The sequence below is a fragment of the Pleurodeles waltl genome, chromosome 1_2, assembly GCF_031143425.1.
Source record: "Pleurodeles waltl isolate 20211129_DDA chromosome 1_2, aPleWal1.hap1.20221129, whole genome shotgun sequence".
Lineage (NCBI taxonomy): Eukaryota > Metazoa > Chordata > Amphibia > Caudata > Salamandridae > Pleurodeles > Pleurodeles waltl.
In genome coordinates, this window is record NC_090437.1 from 306,236,062 (window position 1) to 306,254,272 (window position 18,211).

General features: G+C 47.5%; 1 protein-coding gene across 1 annotated transcript in view; it reads left to right on the forward strand.

Moving 5' to 3' along the window:
• SMC2 (structural maintenance of chromosomes 2) overlaps positions 1 to 18,211 on the forward strand; it is a 348,380-nt gene that overhangs the window by 300,010 nt on the left and 30,159 nt on the right. The window contains exon 23 of the mRNA XM_069238504.1: positions 1,152 to 1,312. Within this exon, the coding sequence (XP_069094605.1) occupies positions 1,152 to 1,312 (161 nt within the window). The remainder of the gene's footprint in view (positions 1 to 1,151; positions 1,313 to 18,211) is intronic.

Here is an 18,211-nt window from a genome sequence, read left to right on the forward strand (position 1 = left end):
CCTAGACCTATGCCAGGCAGCTACGTGGGTGTCCCGCCACACATTCATGGAGCTATTGCCTGGACGGTCCGGTTCATACAGAGGGACATTTTGCCCTCTCAGTCCTGCAGGACTTTCTTGTGGGTCCATTCACACTTGCCTCCAAATAGTTACTGACTTAATATTTATTCAAAAGGTGAGGAATCTGGCTAGAAGTGTCTATCGGAAGAACAAGTTTCTTACTGTTGGTAACACCCTTTCAGGTAGTAACTCGTATCCCTCACCGATCCTACCTTCTTTATTGTTCTGGGATTGAACCTTTTACATCTATAAGACCCCTAGTCTAGGAATCAGAACACTAGTGACTTTCAGCTTGCTCCTGTAGATTAGTGTCTAGGGATGTGGGCAGCCTCGAACAACTGGTGTCATTGTACATGGATAGTGCCTTTATAGGACCTAAACAGCTATTTTGGAGCAGAATAGCATCAATGCGGAGGTGCACACTGCTACTGAATCCAGTCTGGCACCTGGGGAGTATACAGAAGGTGAGTAATCTGCAGCAAGATGGTCTCTACCAGAAAGAGCATTACTGAAGGTAAGCAACTTAGTTTGTACAAACTGTTTAGGTTTGTGTGCATTAAAGCAATTTTTGTTTTTAAAGTTAAAAGCACTGACAGGTCAAGTATTAATTGTTAACTGAGTTTCCGTCCCGCTTCTTCCCCCTTAGGTAGCCATGCACTGGTTTGAAAATCAAGTACTAAAGGGGTGGACACCTGTATGTGGTCATGTACCTTAGATAATACAGTTGGGATTCAGTAGCCCTGGATGTCTGGCCTAAATCCCCACCCAAAAGTCCTCACAGGTGTAAGCCAACCTTGACCGCCTAGACCCTATTTTCAGACCTTTCACTGTTAACCGCAAAGGGCTTTCTTGTGAGTACAGGAAAAATTCGGTTCCATTTGCTAAATCTTGCACCACCAACATTTACTGATAATGTCTCTTTATCTGCTGTCTGGTTCTGTGATTAGATATCATGTTGTTGGCCCCATTTTCATTGTGGGAAGTAAACATTGTGTTAATCTGTTAATTATTACATATTATTGTATTTAAAATGGAATATATCTCTCAAATTCAACTTTCATTTGGATAACCTAGGGTGTTACATTTTTCAGGTGAACAAAGATTTTGGATCAATTTTCTCGACTCTTTTGCCAGGTGCCAATGCTATGTTGGCGCCACCAGAAGGGCATTCGGCATTGGATGGGCTGGAGTTTAAGGTCGCCTTGGGAAACACTTGGAAAGAAAATCTAACTGAGCTTAGTGGAGGCCAAAGGTGAATATATGTTTCATTTGAAATTTAATATTTTCATGTATGCTTTTATACTGTATTATGTTTCTTCATTTGTATAGCGCTTTTTGTTTTTGTTGAAATTATCAGCGATTTGCAAAGTTACTCAGTTACTTTTTTGAGTTGGCATTCAAGATGTAGGAGCTCATTTATTCTCTTATGTAGTTCCATTGATGGTCAAGAGACCTCAGACACCATGTGTTACCAGTCCCTGCTCTGGTGTGAAACTGGACAACGGAAAGGGGAGTGACCACTCCCCTTTCCATCACCACCCCAGAGGTGGTGCTAAGAGCTCCTCCAGAGAGTCTCTGGGTTCTGCCATCTTGTTTCCAAGGTGGGCATAGACCTCTGGGAGCATCTGCGTGGCCAGTCCAGGCAGGTGACGTCCAAGCCTCCGCTGATAAGTGCTTACCTGGTTAGGTGACTAATCCCCCTTTCAGGGCTCCTTAGGTGGGTCCTCGGATTCGGCTTGCAAGACTCCAGCAAGATTCCTCTGCAACCTCTACTTTGACTTCTGGCCACTGGAACTGTGACTGGATCCTCCAGGAACTGACGACACTGCAATAAACGAAGAAGACTCTTCTGCAACTTTGTTTCGGCGCTCCTTCCAGCTTTGCAGCATTTCATCAGTTGTGCAACCTCTGAAGACAGCAACTCTTCAGCCTGCACAAGAAGGAGTCTCCCTTGGAGTGAAGGAGTCACTACCATGCAACCGCAGGCACCTACAGCAAGCGACGACCAACTGTGTGGATCTCCCCGCATCTTGAGCTGCGTGGATCCTGCATCACGGGTGGGGGTCCGGAGTAGTCCTCTTGGTCCTCTCTGCCAGCTGTTGAACTTTGGTGGAGGTAAGCCTTTGCTTTCCCACGCAGGACTGTACCCCCATGCACCACGTTTTTTGCAGCTGCCAAGGCTTGTTTGCATTTCCTCTAAGTGATCTTCAGGTGACGTGTAGCTCCAGCCCCAGCACTCTTTCCTGCAAAGCTCAGCCTCCTGTGTGGTTCTCCGGCAGCGTGGGATCCTCTTTTGTAGTGCTGCATGGGCTTCATGAGCAACTCCTGTGTCCCCATCCTATGGGACTCCTGTGGACTCTGTAATGCTGAGGGTTCCCTGGGTTGTCTGTCCCCGGCAGCACCACTTTTACACTAACCCCCAAGTTTGCCTTTGCCAAAGCTTGTTGGTGGAATTCCTGCACCGACACCCGTCTGCAATCTTCCTTCCAGTGTGGGACACCTGCATCCATCAGAAACTCTTCTACGGCTCCAGGGCTGACCTGTTCTTCATCACTGTCAACCAACTCCTGCAACTACAGCTGGGTGGGTAGTAGCTCCTACTCCTCCTGGACTCCACTGTGACTCTTGGACTTGGTCCTCTCTTCTTATTTCAGGAATCCACTGCCGGTTTTCTTGCAGTCTTCTCTGGGTGTATTCTTTTTCTCCTTTTCCAACTTTTGGGTGGTTTGGGTAAAATACAGTGATTTATTCCTACTTTTCTGGTCGCTTGGGGGATGGGGTACTGCTAATTACCTCTGTGGTTTTCTAGTACTCCCAGCTCCCCTCTACACATTCCACTCACCTAGGTGGGGGTCCTGTGTTCTCATTCCATTATCTGAGACTTCTAGTTGCAGATTCCTTACCTTAGAATTTTTCTCCAGGCGTCAGACTGGATCCGGAGATTTTTTCTTCAAGCAATACGCGTCAGTAGGTGGCTTGACTCTGCGGGCGTTGTTGGCATCTTAGTTGACGTGATGACATTGGGAGTAGTACATAGATGCTGCCTCAGGGCAGTGACGTCAGTTCCTTTCTTTCCGCGCCATGTGCTGATCCGGAGAGAGCTACCCTGGTCTTTTTTTTGACCAACTTAGACCGTTTTGTCTAGTTTTGTGGTGAGTTTTTTTTGGTGCATCGAGATATCCCTGAATACCGGTTTCAAGCCGTGCGAGGTCTGTCATCGCATGGTGTCGGTGAGTGATCCGCATCGGGTCTGTTTGTGGTGCTTGGACCTCATGACGGCCCGGCGCTCAACTAGGGCGTACGTCCCGGTCTCGCTCGAGAGGAAGGTCTGGAGACTGTTCGCTGAGCCACCACCATTCTTCTTTCTCCAAGGCTTTGGCACAGGTAAGAAGAATAAGTCGAAGTGGCCCGGTCGCCCTTCGACTTCACCCCATCGCTCGGCTGATGCGACATGGGAGGAGCCCAATTAAAGGAGTTTTATAAGGCCAGGCGCCTCATTATTGGGTGGACCGACCCCCAATAACGTGCCTTCGGGCCCAAGGGGTTCGGACAACGTGCCTTCAGATTCTGATGCCAGTCGTACCACTGAGACCTTCCCCGGCGCCAGTTCGATTTGTCTATGCTCCCGATGTCGGTAGTGCCCACCATCGACGTCAATCCGATCGTTATCCCCGACGACTGAGTCGGAGCGGCATCGGCTGCCGCCTCAGTCTTCGATGGGGCCTACTCAATCCCAGGATGGATTTGGACCCTTTTCCTTATGGGTACTAATTCGGGGAAGGATTGGAGGGGTCCCTGGACCCTTTTGAATACCAGGATGACCCATCTTTGGACTGGGCACTGGAATTGGGTGAGGCCAGTGGACTGGACACTTTTCCAGACACTGGCATGCAGTCTCCTCCTACCATACCTACAACTGAGGGAGTGACTTATGCTATGGTGGTCAGTAGGGTGGCTGAGGGGCTTGGCCTTGAGCTGACTGCTGTAGAGGTTGGGTCTAATCTCCTAATGGAGGTGCTTCAGTCAGGGGCTTCCACATCTGCGCCCCTTTTGCCATTCAATGAAGCCCTCACCCTTTGGGTACTTGGTCCAAACCTAACACGGGGGCTCCTGTGAACTGGACTATCACACGCTGTCATCGGCCAGCACCAAACAACCCTAAATTCCTGTCCCAACACCCCACGCCTGAGAGTCTTGTCATCCAGGCTTCCTCTTCCTCGGGCGCATTCCTTTCTGCACCCAGATAGGGAATCAAAAAGGCTGGAATAATTTGGGAAGAATGTTTTCTTTCTCCAGTTTCGCGCTGCGGTCCACGAACACTGCATGGCTTTTGGGCCGCTATACCCACTATGTGGGATACAGTCGCTGAGTTCTGCCGCAGATACCGGAGGAAGCCCGTGCTATCGTCTCCCAAGCTGTCAATGATGAGAGAGATCCGGCGAAGTTCACGATACGATGTGGGCTGGGCATGACCGACTCTAGGCAGATCGGTTGCTATGACAATAGCCTTGAGACGTCACGCCTGGTTGCGTACTTCTGGTTTTTCAGGGGATGTCCAACAGTCTTTAATGGACATGCTCTTTGATGGCTTCTGTCTCTTTGGAGACAGTGTGGACTCGGCCTTGGAGAGATTCAAGGACTCCCTGGCTACAACTCGGTCTCTTGCTTTTCTGCTGCCCTTCGCCCCCCGCAATCCGCCTTTTGCCAATTTTGTGGCAACGGAAGGGGCTCCCTGTCGCATCCGCCACCCATGCTGTTCAGCCGCTGCCTGGCTAGGGACACGGAATCCCGCAAGGGACAGGGAACCAGAGGTCTGCCCAGTACGCCCCTGCTGCAGCCTCCAAACCCTCCTAGTCCGTCCCGTCACTCTGATCCAGTTGGCGGAGGATTCGCCATCACCTGCCCCACTTGGGAATCCATCACTCCAGACAGGTGAGTATTGCAGATAGTTCGAGTGCTCTATTCCCTCCCTTTTGAATGTGCCCCACCAGCCATGCCTTCATCATTCAGCCAACTCCCAGAGTATCATTTGGCACTTCTCTGCCCGGAAGTCACTGCTCTCTTTGCCAAGGGAGCCATAGAGAAGGTCCCTATTCCAGAATTAGGTTGTAGTTGCTATTCCTGCAACTTTCTAAACTTTTCACTACTTGATGAAAAAGGACAAGGGCTTACGTCCTATCCAGAACTTTCGGGGTTAACTACTTCCTCAAGAAGAAGAAATTAAAAATGTTCACCCTTGCTCAGGTCCTGTCTGCCTTAGACCCAGGAGACTGGATGGTAGCAATGGACTTGCAGGAGGCTTATTTACACATTCCCATCCTGCCTGCCCACAGACGTTACCTGCGATTCGTGGTAGGTCACGAGCACTGTTGGTTTACTGTGCTTCAGTTCGGCCGTACCAGCACCCCTCAGGTGTTCACGAAAGTAATGGTAGTGGTTTGCAGCTCATCTGCGCAGGTTAGGGGTCTCAGTCTTTCCCTATCTTGATGACTGGCTGTTGAAGGTGGCTTCAACCCAGAAAGTAGTCTCCCACCTTCAGACTACAGCGAGCCTCCTGCACACGCTGGGGTTCACTATCAACGAAGTCACATGTGACTCCCTCTCAGATGCTCCCTTTCATCGGAGCTGTTCTGCACACAGTGCAATTTTGGGCTTATCCTCCGAAAAAGTGAGTCCAAGATATTCAGGCTATGACTCCCATTTTTTAGCCTCATGGCCTCCTGCACCCTGCTAGTGACACATGCCAGATGGCATATGCAGGCTCTGCAGTGGGACTTGCAGTATCAGGGGAATCTCTCCGACATGGTCCAGATCTCGGAGGGGACTGCAAAAGACCTGCAGTGGTGTCGCTCAAATCCTCATTGGGTCCACGGAAGATCCCTCTCCCTTCCCCAGCCAGATCTATCCATAGTGACAGATGCGTCGCTTCTGGGTTGGGGCGACCAAATGGTAGAGACGGAGATAAGAGGCCTCTGGTCTCCGGCGGAGTCTGGGCTCCATAGCCGTCTGCTGGCGCTCCGGGCGATCAGGCTTGCATTGAAAGCATTTCTTCCCTCTCTCAAAGGGAAAGTAGTGCAGGTGTTCACTGACAATACTACCGCCATGTGGTACTGAAACAAACAGGGCAGAGTGGGGTCCTGAACCCTTTGTCAGGAGGCACTACGCCTCTGGACATGGCAGGAACATTAGGGCATTACCCACCTCTCAATGGGTACTTTTTTGCATCAAGATGTGCTACACTTTGGCCAAGAAGCAACCCCCTGAGGGCTTGTGCGCTCATTCCACCAGAGCGACTGCTGCTTCCACTGCGTTAGCACGTGGAGTTCCTGACCTGGATATCTGCCAGGCAGCTGCGTGGGCATCCCTGCACTTGTTTGCTAAACACTACTGCCTGGACAGTCCGGTCCGTCGGCATGGCTACGTTGGTCGTATGGTCCTGCAGGACTTTCTAGTGTGATCTTGGTTCGCAGCCCACCTCCGATGATGGCATTGCTTGGGTATCTATTCTAAGGTAAGGAATCTGCAATAAGAAGTCTCTGTCAGATGTACAAGTTACTTACATTCGGTAACAAAATATCTGGTAGAGACATATTCTAGTTGCAGATTCCTTACGGGCCCACCCATCCTCCCCACTTGCGAGCTGATTTCTAGGGACAGGGATTCCCCTTTCAGGTCCTTAGCTCTGGCACACCAATCTCAGTGTTCTTAGTGGCTTTGCGATTTGGCGTGAAAAGTTGTTCAAAGAAACTGAAATCACTGCGCTGAGGTGGCGTCTACTTACTACTCCCAGAATCATCACGGCGACTAGGACGCTAACGATGCCCGTGGAGTCGACCGACGCCACCTACCGACGCGCAAGGGTATTGCTCGAAGAAAATATCTCCGGATCCAGTCTGACGCCTGGGGGGAAAAATCTAAGGTAAGGAATCTGCAACTAGAATGTCTCTACCAGATATTTACCTAAGGTAAGTAGCTTGTACTTTTAGTATATGATTTGTGCCCGCCTAGCATCATTATTGGTTATTGCTATTTGCACTGTTTTCTCACCTTTTCTATGCCTATTTCTGATTGCTAGTGTATATATCTAGTGTATTGCTTACCTCCTATGGGAGTGCTGTACTTCTAGTATTTTGTGGCATTGTTCCAAAAATAAAGTACCTTTATGTTTGTACAACTGAGTGTTTTTCTCTTGTGTGACTGCAGTGATATTGCATGAGCTTTGCATGTCTCCTAGATAAGCCTTGGCTGCTTATCCACAGCTACCTTTAGAGCTTCTAAACACTGCCTACACTTCACTAAGAGGGGACACCTGGACCTGGTGTAAGTACCATGGGTACCCACTACACACCAGGCTAGCTTCTTACAATCTTTACCTTTTAAAACTAATGTAAACATTCAGGGGCAGGCTTGTTGTAAGTTTTGTAAAGATAATCTGCCACTTTCTGCCAGAGGATGAAGGTGGCAAGCAGGCTGGAACACATTCGTCAAAGTGCCAGTCCTGCTGCCGCAATGTCCTCCACAGCATTCTTCCTGTGATGATTTGACGGCAAACAGCATGTGCATTGTATGTTGTCAGCTGGATTAGGTGAGTAATCAACTCATGTTCTGTGCAAGTTTTATGATTTGCATTACATGGCTGAAGTACCTGTCCATTTTTATCCACCCTGCCCATTTTTATCCACTCTGCCCAAGTACTTGTATATATTTGGGCTTATGAACTTCTGCCAATTGACCCAAAACCGTGACTGGGAAGTGCTCTCAATGTAGATTGTAGTGAGTATGGGTGCATCCTACCAATCTGCGAATTTGACTGTGAGTAGTTAGGTGGACCACAATGGTTTGCTGAGCTTTTTGGAGCTTCTTACAAACAAGCTCCTTTAGGAGTCTACTATGGTGGCATAAAACTGTCCTGTATGCCACAGTAACAGCTTTTTTTTTTTTTTTCAGTCCTCCTATACAACAAAAGGCGGGAGGTGTAATCCGGGAACCTCATAACTCCATGAGACTGCTAAGGGTTCAGCCTCCTTCACACAGATGAGAGGGGTTATGTGGTAGCCACCGCTGCACTCCTCTACACGGAAGTTTGTCTTAGTCCTTGGATGCCATGATATAAGATAAGCCATTACTTATGTGCCGATTGCCCACACCTCTGAGAAGACTAGTTACCCTGAGCAAGAAAAGAGAGCTTCCCACATTTCCCTTCTCTTAGTAGAGCCATTTAAACAATCCAACCTGCCAATTTGTTTTGCAGAGACCGGCCAATCCTAGCAGGAGGGTAATGTGTCAGAGATCCATTTTCACATATTCTCTGCGGCTATAATTCTTAATATAAAAACCAGATAAGCTTGTATTCTCCCACTTGCAAAGGCCCTCCCCCTTCTGAAATCCCCAAAATAACCAAAGGGAGTCAGAAGAGATGGATACCTGGACACTGCCGCAAAAGATGTACATCGTCTGTGTTTTCCAGGGAACATATTGCACAGCAGCTTTTTCTCCCTGCACCCACATTCGCAAGCTTTTTAGGTGACCAATATACCCTGTAAATGGTAAATAAATGGTTTCTCCCTTGAGGTGCAGCTCTCGCTGTGCCCCATAATGTTGCCCTAGGCACTTGCCACAAATGAAGAATTTCTGACGTCAGCAGGTCCACCTTCCATATCTCCTCTGGCAGAGTTGGAAGGGCAATCTCCACCTTGAACCAAAGCCCAATACCACTTGGACACTTCCTTTCTGTATATCTGAGCATTCTGTAGTTCTTCCTCCCATTCTGTAGTTCTTCCTCCCATTCTGTTCTACTCACTAAATTAAGTTGACCTCAACACCAATTTACAAGTTGATGATATTTGAATCTTGAGAGCTTATTGTTCGTACCTTCTGATATGGAGTCCCATAAGATCATTTATCCTTCTTCAAATAGCTGACCTCATCTTATGCCTACAGAGTGCAATGGGGTGGCTAGGGCATCTTGTAAGCATGGAGGGGTCCTTGGAGATTGCCATAGTGGGCCAAACTGCTATAATATGGGATTCCCAACACTCTTCGAACTTGAATCCATACTTTACATGCTGTAATTAAAATCTACATTTGATCTTAAAGTATTTAGGATGTCTGAGCTTGTAGAGAAAGTAACTTAACTTTATCTGGAAGATCATTTGTTAATGCTGTATAGCTCAGAGATAACTGCTGGTAACTATTAGTGGGAGTCTTGTGTTCTTCAGGAAAAAGGACCAATAGTACAGTTGTAAATCAGTGACTGCTATACTTCCATCTGTCTTGTTCCAGGCTATCCTTACACTTTTATACACCCGTATAAAACTACTTAATTCACGGTGTAGATTTTCAAACCACTCTGTTTTAAAATGGAATGGAAGTTTATTGAAAATGAAAGTCAATTTTGAGAGAATCATCTTCACTAAATGCGTTCTTCCTGGAATGGAGAGGGGAAGATATGCCCACAATCGCAGCAGCTTCTTGGTTTCCAACATGAGCCTGCCGAAATTAATGTGTGCCATTCTGTTTAGATCTTTTACTACACATACTCCTTGATATCTAATTTCTGATTTTTTTTAATAGGCCGTCCCATGACCCTTTCCAAGTCATGACCTCTGTTTTCTCGTTATTCACCAGATAGCCTAAAACTCCCCCGAAATCATTTAGAACATCACTTCTGGGAAAGGAGGAATTGAAGTCTTGAGTATAGATTATTAAGTCATCCTCATAAAAAGCTTTTTTTTTTTAATCCAGTCTAGATATTGAAAGGGGAGAATCTTCTGTTCAGACATAATTCTTCTGGCCAATGGCTCTAAATAAAGGTTGAATAGAAACAGGGACAGTGGGCATCCTTGTCGAGTGCCCCTCCCTATTTGAAATTGTGGAGTTAGAGAACCGTTGACCAATATCCTGTCGGCGTGTTACAAATAAATCCTATTGCTTTAAGGACATTTTCCCCTTAGCCAACTTGCGTGATTACTGTATAAAAAGGGCCAGCGACTCTATCAAAGGGCTTGTCTGGGTCTACCACTATTACAGACAAAGGAGCTTTAGTCATCATGGCTACATTAATGGCATTCACCAAATCGTGAGTCAACTGATAGAGCTGTGTTTCATAAAGTCCTTTTGATTTTTGTGCGCAGTTTCTCCTAATGCCTTGCATCTATTAGCTAATATATGGGTGTATATCTTGTAATCGTTGTATAGCAAGGATATTGGTCTATACAATTCACATTTCTTGGGGTCTTTATTACGTTTTAAGATCATTGTGATTATTGCCACATTCCATGACGTTGGAAGGGGTAGATGTTTTATATAGATGGTGTTCATTAGGCAGGATAAAGCAGAGGTAAGTTCTTCCGTTAAGATCTTGTAGAGCTCATTTGGAATGCCATCAGGGCCTTGCGCCTTCCCCTACTTAACCCTTATAATACTCTATCTACTTGAAATGTAGTAATTTCTTGGTTAAGTGAGAATTTTGTCCTGACTAATCCTAGGCAGGCTTTCCTGCTTCAACCAGCCCTTGACCTCTGCATTAGTTGCCTTCAAATCATCAGTGTATAAATCTTGCAAAAAACCCATGAAGGACCTCCCAATATCATGGTCTTCTACGTAATGTTCTTTACGAATGTCAATCTCTAGTTCCTTGACCACATTCAGAACACTATCTTGCCTTGTTTTCCAGGCCAGAAGTTGCCAGCACCCTTCACCATACTCGTAATGTGCCAACCAACTTACTGGCCTTCCACCCACTCTGCACTCTTCAATCCAAGTATTCTGCTAAATGTCACTCGGCCTCCTTTTATTTACCTTGTAGCTCTGACTCTACGGAGCGATGAGCACAGTCTGCCAACTCCCTCAGGATTGTCTCTGTTCTCAGTTTATAATCTCTAAGCTTGTTTTTACTTTCTCTCTTTTTGTGTGCAGCATAGTTTATCAGCCTGCCACAAATAAAAGTTTTAAATGCATTCCAAACGATATGCCAGGGAGCGGAGTCCTTATTTAGATTTAAAAAAAAACTACTGTCTTCCTTCAGTGCTCTTATGATTTCTTGCTCCCCTAATAAGCTTCTAAGGTCCATCTGGTAGGGATTTAGGAGCACTTCAACGAGAGCTCCAATTTTACCTCAGCCTGATCTGAAAGGTGCTCTGGTTGATGTGTTATCATTCTTATACTTTTCCCCTAACTTTTTGTCTAATAAGAAGTGGTCTATTCTAGAAGCGTGAGCATATTTTTTGTTATGGTAAGTATACTTTTTCCTCAAGCCCGCCCCTTGCCTCCAAATATCTATCAGACCCAGATTTTTCATAAGCGGTGTGTACCCTCTCTCACTTTTGCCGTATTTACCATTGGTCTGGTAGAGGATTTGTCTAGTGCGGAGACCAATAATGCATTCAAATCTCCACACATAATTGTGGTCCCTAGTGCCGAGCAGATGCTCATGTAATTCCCTAAGTAGAGAGAGGTCATCTATATTAGGCCCATAATATCCTACAACTGAGACGGCAATGGTAAGAATTTTGGTGTTAACAATTCTCTTCCAGGGGATCCTCATCAATAGTCATAAACATTGAATATTCCCGCCCTTGTGCGGGGACCCCGGAGCATATATCAAATATACACATATTATACATGTGTAATAAATAATCATGCAGGCTATCATGTTAAAAACAGGCTAAAAATGCTTTATTTCTATGAAGTTTTTTTTTTTTAATATTAGATACTACAAAAGAGTTGGTTATGGTTTCAAGATGTAAATGATGTGCAAGAGATCTACTGGTTATGTATGCAGATAAGAGCATATAAAAGGGAAGTGCTCCTCTCTAACCCCTGCAAGCTGCCCTTCCACATTACGAATCAGTGCAAAGATTGTATGGGATCTTGTTTAATTTCTCATTCATAAAGGTTAGAATCTTTGTGGACAACTTCAACAAAGGATCCTAGCTGCACAAGGGCTGGTACCGCGTCCAGTTAGTAGGTGGCTAAGGATAAGTTACTTACCTGTAAATCCTAGTTCTCTTCCAGGGGTATCCTCATCAAAGTCATAAACATTGAATATTCCCGCCCTTGTGCGGGGACCCCGGAGCATATATCAAATATACACATATTATACATGTGTAATAAATAATCATGCAGGCTATCATGTTAAAAACAGGCTAAAAATGCTTTATTTCTATGAAGTTTTTTTTAATTTTTATATTAAATACTACAATAGAGCATAAATATGTGCCCAAGCTCCTAAAACTAGGATTAGTGAAGTGAGCAGTAGCAAACTCTAGAGAAGAAATAGAAAAAACTGCATTGAAAAACACTGAAGCATTCTTAGCCAATAGGCTGCATGCAGGTTAACACAGGAGAACCATAAAAACTTTGGCACCATGCCTTTAAGACCCTGAGCACCTCCAGTATCCCACCATGCCTCAGGGGTGAAGGAAAGGTGACAGTTGGTTCACAGTTAGGTCAGTTCTTTTTTCCGGCTTCTTCTGAGAGGATCCTGGAGCATTGAGCTCTCAGTTTTTCTGAGTTTTTCTCAGAAAAATTATTTAAAAAAGCGTTTTTTCATTTTTCACTCGACAAATAACATCTTTGTCTGAGCTAGGAAGGTTTTTTCTGACAGAAAAATGCCTTCTCTTTTTGTCAAATGCCCTGTTTGTGGGAAGAAGGCCCAGTCAGATCCCCACTCTCTGTGCATAGTGTGCCTGCCTCAGAGTCACTGCCCTGACACTTGTAAGTACTGCAAGAACATGTCTAGGAGGACTCTGAAAGACAGAGAGAAGATCCGGCTTCATGGGCTTCAGGAGAGGAAAAGAACATCGTCCTCCTCACTTCCCAGACATCCAGAAGGCCATTCTCAGGAGAAAATGGCCCGGTTGACGTCGACAGGTAGGAAAGTACCTGTTTGTTCACCGTCGACGTCGTCGCTACGACCGTCTCACCGGCATAGATCGCCGTCGACGGCGACACACCCGACGTCGAAGGGAACGGCGTCGAGGGAACATCAGAGCAGGGGCAGGTCTCCGTCGACGGCAGCCCGCCGATCGACGTCGAGCCATCGCCGGCGTGCCCGGTCGCCGCCAAAGGCTGTACGCCCCCCCGACGTCAGGACACACGGCGTCGTCATCACCACGACGGCACGAGAAACATCCACCGTCAACCTCCCATCGCTCCACGGCGAGGCACACGACGGCGAGCAGGTCGAGGTCAAAGGATCGCCGTTCGACGTCAAGGCACTCTACGTCGAGGCACTCAACGGCGAGACAGGAACAAACGGCTGGGCGCCCCTCGACGTCGAAACAGCCATCGACGTCGAAGCAGGTTTTACCTGTCCCACAGGGAGCAGAACATCGCCCCACGCCAGACAAGGCACCATCTCCAGTGGTCTCCATACCGAGCAGCTCTTCTCGGTCTAGAGCGGCATCATCTGGGCATGTCTCGCCCACCAATCTATCTCCGAGATGGCTGGAGAGCCTCAACAGACCAGCGGCATCCCCAGATTCGCAGTATTCACGAATGTATTCACCTACTGCCTCCCTGCCAAGAACGCCATCACCGACAGCCAGGGCAGAACGGGCTCATTCAGCTCCTCGCCAACCGACCGCGAGGCCTAGACGCTCTGCTACAGCGTCTCGCAGCAGATCTCGCTCTCAACGGAGATCCAGGTCGCGGTCAAGAAGATCATCACCCTCTTGGTCTTCATCAGGTTCTTCTGTCGGGCGTTACTCACCCACCCTTACAGATTCACCACCTGCTAGAGTCTCACCGGTGGATGATATTACCACATTCAACGAGGTGTTGCTAAGAGGAGCGCAGAAACTCAACATAGAGGTTCCAGAACCATCTACCTCCTCATCGATCATCTTTGAGACTCTACAACAGAGATCAGCGTCGAAAAAGTTGCTGCCTCTGGTGCCTGGCTTGCTGCAGCCAACTATGGACACTTTTCTGGCCCCAGCCTCGCTTAAGTCTGCACCGGCTAGGATTCTCAAGAAATACAAGGCTCCAGAACAAGACCCTTTATTCCTTAGAAAAGATCCGCCACCGGACTCGGTGATCATAGCTGCCGCCCGAAAGACCCACTCGTGGCTTCTTCATCCACGGTACCCCGGATAAAGAGAGCAGGCATTTAGACTCTCTAGGGAGAAAGATATGCGGGACGGCGGCTTCAGCAATGAAGGTCTCCAGTGCGTCTGCGCTCCTGGGCGGGTACGATTGTTTTCTGTGGGATTCCCTCAGTAGATTTACAGAAAAATTGCCCAGAGAAGACAGGCAAGATTTCCAGGAGATACTACAAGAAGGATGCCTGGTATCCAACCAGGTTATCAGCGCGGCAGCGGATGGGGCGGATTTGGCTGCTCATGGGTACGCACATGGTATCGGTGCGAGGAGAGCTTCCTGGCTGAGGCTCACAGGCTTGAAACAGGAAGCACAACAACGCATCCTGAATCTCCCATTTGCCGGGAACTCTCTATTCGGTGCCCATGCAGACGAGATGGCCCGCATGAAGACCGAGGTGGATATCTTGAAGGCGGTGGGCCTCGAAAGAAAGAAAGATTTCAGGCGGAGGTACAGGCCGTATGATAGGCGCCCTTTCCAGCAGAGGGTTCAAACCCCTCATTGGTTGCAAAGGTCACAGCAGCGACAGGGACGCCCTCTTTTTCAACGAAGAAACACAAGGGAGCGAGGGTCAAGCAGACCTCAACAGTCCACTCCGAAAGCACCCACCAAGCAATGAGATCTCGCTTCCCTCGACACTGTACACCACTCCGGTGGGGGGAAGTATTACGGCTTATCTTCACGAGTGGCACTCTATCACAAGAGACAAATGGGTGCTCAATATTGTCGAACATGGCTATTCTCTTCTTTTCAAACAGCCTCCACCACGCTTGCCACCAACCAAGGGCAATCCATCTCATCTCAGCTTGCTACGCAAGGAGGCTCTCGCCCTCCTGAGAAAGAACGCCATAGAAAAGGTTCCACCTGCACAAAGAGGACAGGGGGTCTACTCCCGTTACTTTCTAGTGGCAAAGAAGGGTCGAGAGGGCGTTTTCAGGCCAATTCTGGGTCTACGGCTGCTGAACAAATACATAAGGAAGCAGAGGTTCAGAATGCTAGCGCTTCACCAGATTTTCCCTCAACTGCATCAGGGAGACTGAATGTGCTCCATCGACCTGCAGGATGTGTACTTTCACATCCCAATAGCTCCAAAGCATCGGAAATTCCTGCGCTTCCGAGTAGCGTTACAGCATTACCAGTTCAGAGTTCTACCCTTTGGCCTGAAATCTGCCCCAAGAGTTTTCTCGAAATGTATGGCAGTGGTGGCGGCGCATCTCCGAAGATAAAGGATATACATATATCCATACCTAGACGACTGGCTACTAAAGGCTTCTTCTCCGGAGCAGGCGAGAAGCCATCGGGACATTGTACTAAGAGTTTGCGAAGCTCTAGGTCTTCAGGTCAATTACCAGAAGTCAACCTTGACTCCAACGCAGAATCTTCACTACCTAGGAGCTATCATAAACACAGAAATACAAAAAGTGTATCCTTCGGAGGAACGACTATCCTCAATAAACAAGAAGTGCCAAGACTTGTTGAGAACCAGCGCACCTACGGCACGTCAGGTGACATCACTACTAGGCTCCATGGCATCGTGCATTTTTATTGTCCCAAATGCCAGACTCCACATGAGACCCCTCCAAGAGGCATTGGAGACCAACTGGAGCCAAAGAACAGGTCGCTGGGAGGACACGGTGCGGCTACCGGAGGTAGCACTTCAGTCATTGAGATGGTGGATGCACAGACCTCACCTGTCAGTGGGTGCTCCGTTTCACCAGGTGCTTCCATCCGACACCCTAGTAACGGATGCATCTCTTCAGGGATGGGGGGCTCATCTGGGTCCTTTTCAAGCGCAGGGTCTGTGGTCAGACGAGGAAAAGCAGTACCACATCAATCTGCTAGAACTCAGAGCGGTCCATCTCGCTCTCAAGTCTTTCATACCGCTAATTCAGGGGAAAACTCTCTTGATACAGACGGACAATACAACCACGATGTATTACTTGAACAAACAGGGGGGAACGAGGTCCCTACCCCTATCGCGAGAGTCCCAAGCGATATGGCATTGGCTCCTGGCCAGAGGAATGTCAATTACAGCAGTTCACCTGCCAGGTCAGCAGAACGTGGAAGCAGACTTTCTAAGCAGACACCTGGAGGACGTTCACGATTGGGTCCTGCACGGCGAAGTCGCAGAATACATCTTCGCGCAATGGGGTCGGCCTCAACTGGACCTCTTCGCAGACGAAGTAAACAAGAAATGCCCAGACTTCGCATCCAGGTTCTAGCGTCCGGGATCTCGAGGGAATGCCCTGTTGATCGACTGGTCAGGGATATTTCTTTACGCCTTTCCGCCGATTCCCCTCATTCCGGCAGTGATCAGCAAACTTTACAGATCCAGGACCAGAATGATTCTTATAGCGCCGCAATGGCCCCGACAATTCTGGTACACGGATCTCCTCAACCTGTCGGAAGAACCTCACAGGAGGCTGCTGTGCAGACCGGATCTTTTGAGCAGAATGGAGGGCAGGATTCTACATCCCAACCTACCCTCTCTGAGCTTAACAGCATGGCTCCTGAATTCCTGCAGTATGGGCACCTAGGGCTCTCACAGGAGTGCATGAGCATCTTGAAAGAGTCCAAACGACCTTCCACGCGGCGTTCCTACGCTTTTAAGTGGAAGAGATTCTACATATGGTGCTGTCAGCAAGGTCATAATCCCATACGGGCGCAGGAGGATGTCATACTATCCTATTTGCTTCATCTAGCGAAGTCCGGTCTGCAGGTATCATCTATTAAGGTACATTTGTCTGCTATTACTGCCTATCGCAAATCGCCTTCTCAGGAATCCTTTACAAAACCTGTAGTCAAGGATTTCTTAGAAGGTTTGAAGAAAGTTTTTCCGCCAATTCGGAGGCCTTCTCCTCCGTGGGAACTGAACATAGTCCTGGCAAAACTTATGGGCCCTCCTTTCGAGCCTATCCATAAGGCCTCTTTACAACACCTTACGTGGAAGGCGGCTTTTCTAGTGGCCATTACTTCATCGAGGAGGGTCAGTGAAATCCAGGCCTTGTCTGCAAAAGAACCGTACACGGTTTTTCATGACAATAGAGTGGTTCTACGAACTCACCCATCTTTCCTTCCGAAGGTGGTGTCAGAATTCCATATTAATCAGACCATAACTTTACCAACGTTCTTTCCCAATCCGGAGACTCCGGCAGAGAAAGCATTGCACTCATTAGACTTAAAAAGAGTGCTAAAATTTTATCTGGACAAGACGAAGTCGATTAGACACTCTAACAGTTTGTTTGTAAACTATGGTCATTTAAGGACAGGAGAGGCAGCATCTAAACGTACAATATCAAGATGGATAGTTTCTTGCATTGTTAATACTTATCAGCTAGCCAATAGACAATTGCTAGCGCGGCCTAAAGCGCATTTCACAAGGGGTAAAGCGGCTACTGCTGCTCTCCTTAACAATGTTCCAATATCTGAGATTTGTAAGGCTGCTACATGGAAGTCTGTCCATACGTTTACAAGACATTATTGTTTAGGCTCAGATGCAAGAGCGGATGCCCAAGTGGGGCAGGCCTCTCTAAGAAATCTATTTGCGTAATACCTATCTATTCCTGCACTTCTATCGGACAGCCCGCTGGGTTTAGGGATGGGCTTGCTAATCTATTCAATGTTTATGACTATTGATGAGGATCCCCTGGAAGAGAAGGATAAGTTACTTACCTGTAAATCCTAGTTCTCTTCCAGGGGTATCCTCATCAAAGTCATAAACAACCCACCCTCCTCCCCGGACGCACGTCTCCTAGAAGTGCAGGACAGACTGTGTTTTGAATCAGTTATGAAAATTGTCACCGTAAAAAGAACTGACCTAACTGTGAACCAACTGTCACCTTTCCTTCACCCCTGAGGCATGGTGGGATACTGGAGGTGCTCAGGGTCTTAAAGGCACGGTGCCAAAGTTTTTATGGTTCTCCTGTGTTAACCTGCATGCAGCCTATTGGCTAAGAATGCTTCAGTGTTTTTCAATGCAGTTTTTTCTATTTCTTCTCTAGAGTTTGCTACTGCTCACTTCACTAATCCTAGTTTTAGGAGCTTGGGC